This window comes from Plectropomus leopardus, unplaced genomic scaffold, assembly GCF_008729295.1.
Source record: "Plectropomus leopardus isolate mb unplaced genomic scaffold, YSFRI_Pleo_2.0 unplaced_scaffold23837, whole genome shotgun sequence".
NCBI classification, from domain to species: domain Eukaryota; kingdom Metazoa; phylum Chordata; class Actinopteri; order Perciformes; family Serranidae; genus Plectropomus; species Plectropomus leopardus.
The window spans coordinates 1-3,040 of record NW_024625866.1 but is presented as its reverse complement, the minus strand read 5'-3'; the positions used below and the strand labels follow the sequence as shown (position 1 = coordinate 3,040).

General features: G+C 41.2%; 1 protein-coding gene across 1 annotated transcript; it reads right to left on the bottom strand.

The window, feature by feature from the left end:
* Positions 1-274: 274 nt before the first annotated feature.
* LOC121966278 (double zinc ribbon and ankyrin repeat-containing protein 1-like) lies at positions 275-2,927 on the bottom strand (the record flags this gene model as incomplete). The annotated part of the gene is made up of 5 exons (XM_042516384.1): positions 275-464; positions 1,234-1,304; positions 1,392-1,507; positions 1,706-1,769; positions 2,822-2,927. Coding segments are annotated over 5 exons (547 nt in total), but the record flags the coding sequence as incomplete, so codon positions are not given.
* Positions 2,928-3,040: the final 113 nt, after the last annotated feature.

Below are 3,040 nucleotides of genomic sequence, written 5' to 3'. Positions count from 1 at the left end.
AAACTGCCAAAAAATTTGAAAGAAAAAAAAAAATCACCCAAAATTGAAAGGAAAAAAAATTAGATTTTTTTTTTAAAAATCACCAAAAACTTTTAAAGAAAACTGTCAAAAAATTTTACAGATAAAAAATTGCCAACATTTTGTAAAGAAAACATGCCTTTGTAACCTGCGGGCCGAGCTAAGCCCACAATGAAATCCTCGAAACGCCACAACGCTACAGGAAATCCAATAACACGGTAACAAAGAGAAGCAAAAGAGATGAAATGACAATATATCAGGACAAGTGGACAGGAGGACATGTGGAAAGGTGGACAGTTGGACAGCAGGACAGGTGTGTCTGTAGTACCTGTCCTCCCTCAGCAGGGGGCAGTCTCTGCTCAGGTAATGGAGGAACTGCAGCGCCACACTGAACACAGAACCGAGCGAACGGATCTGAGGGACGGAAACTCAGACACTGAGGACACCTGGACACACAGACAGAGAGACAGACAGAGGGACAGACAGAGTTAGAGTGGCGTCATTAGACAGCCCCCGAAAACAGCGCAGAATAAAAAGACAAAAAAGGTTTAAAATCACAACAAAACTTTAAAGGGAAAAAAAGGCCTTTTTTTCTTTTAAATCACCAAAAATGTTAAAAGAACAAAAGCAAAACAAACAAAAGAACGGCCAAAGTTTTTTAGAAACCCCCAAAATCTTTCAAGGAAAAAAAAATCAAAGTTCAAAGAAAAAAACTGCTCAAAAGTCTTAAAGTAGAAACATGAAAACTGGATATTTGATATTTCTGATTAGGACTGATGTTGGTTAGAAAAATAAGCTCCGTGAAAGCAGAAAAAGCATTTGGACGATGGGCCCAAAGGGGTTAAAGAGCGATGTTATGTTATGCAGACGATACTGTTGTTAATATCACAGATTCAGTGATTAAAGGGTTAATATCCTCAGATGTCTGAAGGTCTCTCTGACTCTCAGAAGCTTTTATTCTGAAGGTTTCTTATATTTAATCTTTGCTTTTATTTGACTTATTTCCAAAAGTTTCTTTCTTCTTAAACGATGCGTGTTCCGGTAACTCTCACCGACTGTCGATCCTCACATCAAACATTTTCTTTTCTTTGCATCGTTTTGTTTTAGACGTGTTTGTTTTTAGAATCGAATCGAATATTAATGATGCTTCGTGTGTCTCCATGACGACGGCCTTCCCTGCAGATAATCAGTATTTTACTTTGTCTCCGTTCGTACCGCAGGAAGTCGGTCTCTCGGAGGATCCGGGACGTCTGCGTGCCGCTCAGCTGCTTCATCACGCCCGAACTCTAACAGACAGGAAGCACAACAAAATAAAAGTCAGCTCAGCTGTGTTTGAGGGGAGGTTCTGGTTTGGATGAGCTGGCGACGTTTACCTCCGACTGGGAACGTCGGGAGGAGCCACTTTGTTGTCGTTTGGTCGGAGAGCCCAGGCGACCGGGCAGGAAACGAGGACCCGAGTGAGGAGAGGCTCCTCCCATCATCCACTGCTCTGAAAACAAACACCAGCACGGGATGAATAAATCCCAGCGAGTCTGTCAACTCAACACGTCTGCAACAAGTCATCGACAAGTCAACAACAAGTCATCGACAAGTCAACAATGAGTCAGCAACAAGTCAACAAGTCAACAACAAGTCAACAACACCTGGTCAGTTTTTCTGTTTTTTGCAGAGTAACAGGGCGACAGACCTGGAGGCCTCAGGGAGGAACCTGTAGGGTTCTCAGCAGACCACAAGGTTCCTTCAGACGGACGCTGAAACATAAACATACATTTAAAGGGTTCATGCAGTCATCAAAAACTTGTGGAAAATCATAGAATTTGTAAGTAATAATTTCCAGGCCTGGAAACATTTTGGAAATCTAAATATACCTTGAAAGTAGGGCTGGGCGATATGGAAAAAAGTCTTATCACAATAATTTTTTTCATTTTAGGCGATATCGATATTTATCACGATATCCATCAAATCAGTATTTCTGTCGAGCTTAAAGGTTCCTTTGACTCCTCAGTGAGATATGAAGATATCATAACCAGTGATCACGATAACGATTATTTCAACTGATACGATAAGCCGATAATTTCCATCTTTTGTGGCCTTTAAGATACTGATAACCGATAACTTCTTTTTGTTTGTTTTTCATTACGTGAGGGTCTGAAAGGCTGAGATGAGGTGAGTACAGATGAATTTAATCTGTGCATTTTCATTAAAAAAACATTACAGACAATTACGTCACATTTTTGTAAAAGAATCATTTTCAAGAGCAAAACCAATTTTATTTTTATATTTAGTTTTTTTCTCTTATCTTCTTCTGTCAACTTGAATTGTACAAAAATAATGCTGAAAATAATATTGTGTTTGAGTTCTAGTGGAACTTCAGAGAGGAACGTTCCCCAAACTGTCAGGAAGCAGCAGCTACAGAACAGTCCCTAAGTAACGGCTACAAGAGACTGAGATCACCTGAAGGAGCGGACACTCGGAGACACCGACAGAGAATGAGAGCGGAGCGGACATGGCTGGAATGGGTTCTATCGACTACATCTCATATTTCAATCGAGGAAAAGTTATATCTATATATCACGATTGATGTCGTTATCCTTTTATCGCCCAGCCCTATTTGAAAGTTTTGAAAAAGTCCTGGAATTTTGTTTTACAAACCTGAATATTAACACATGATGTGTTCATTATCATCAGGAAATTTAAAATCCAACAATCATTTCTGTTTGACAGATTCTGACTGATTAATGGTGTCATTTTTTGGCCCTCTGCAGGGGCTGATGGGAAATGTAGTCTGTGTGTGTATGCGTACCTGCTGGTCGCTCTGCAGGAAGTTCTCCTCCTTCTCCTTCTTGTTGTTTGAATCCACAAGTTCAACCGAGAAAACCTTCGTCACCACCGAGCTCTCTCTGCCGTCACTGCAGACCGACACGAACTTTACTCACTCGACAGATGAGCAGTCACCTGCCGACAGGTGAGCAGTTACCCGCCGACAGGTGAGCACCGCCGACAGGTGAGCAGTCACCCGCCG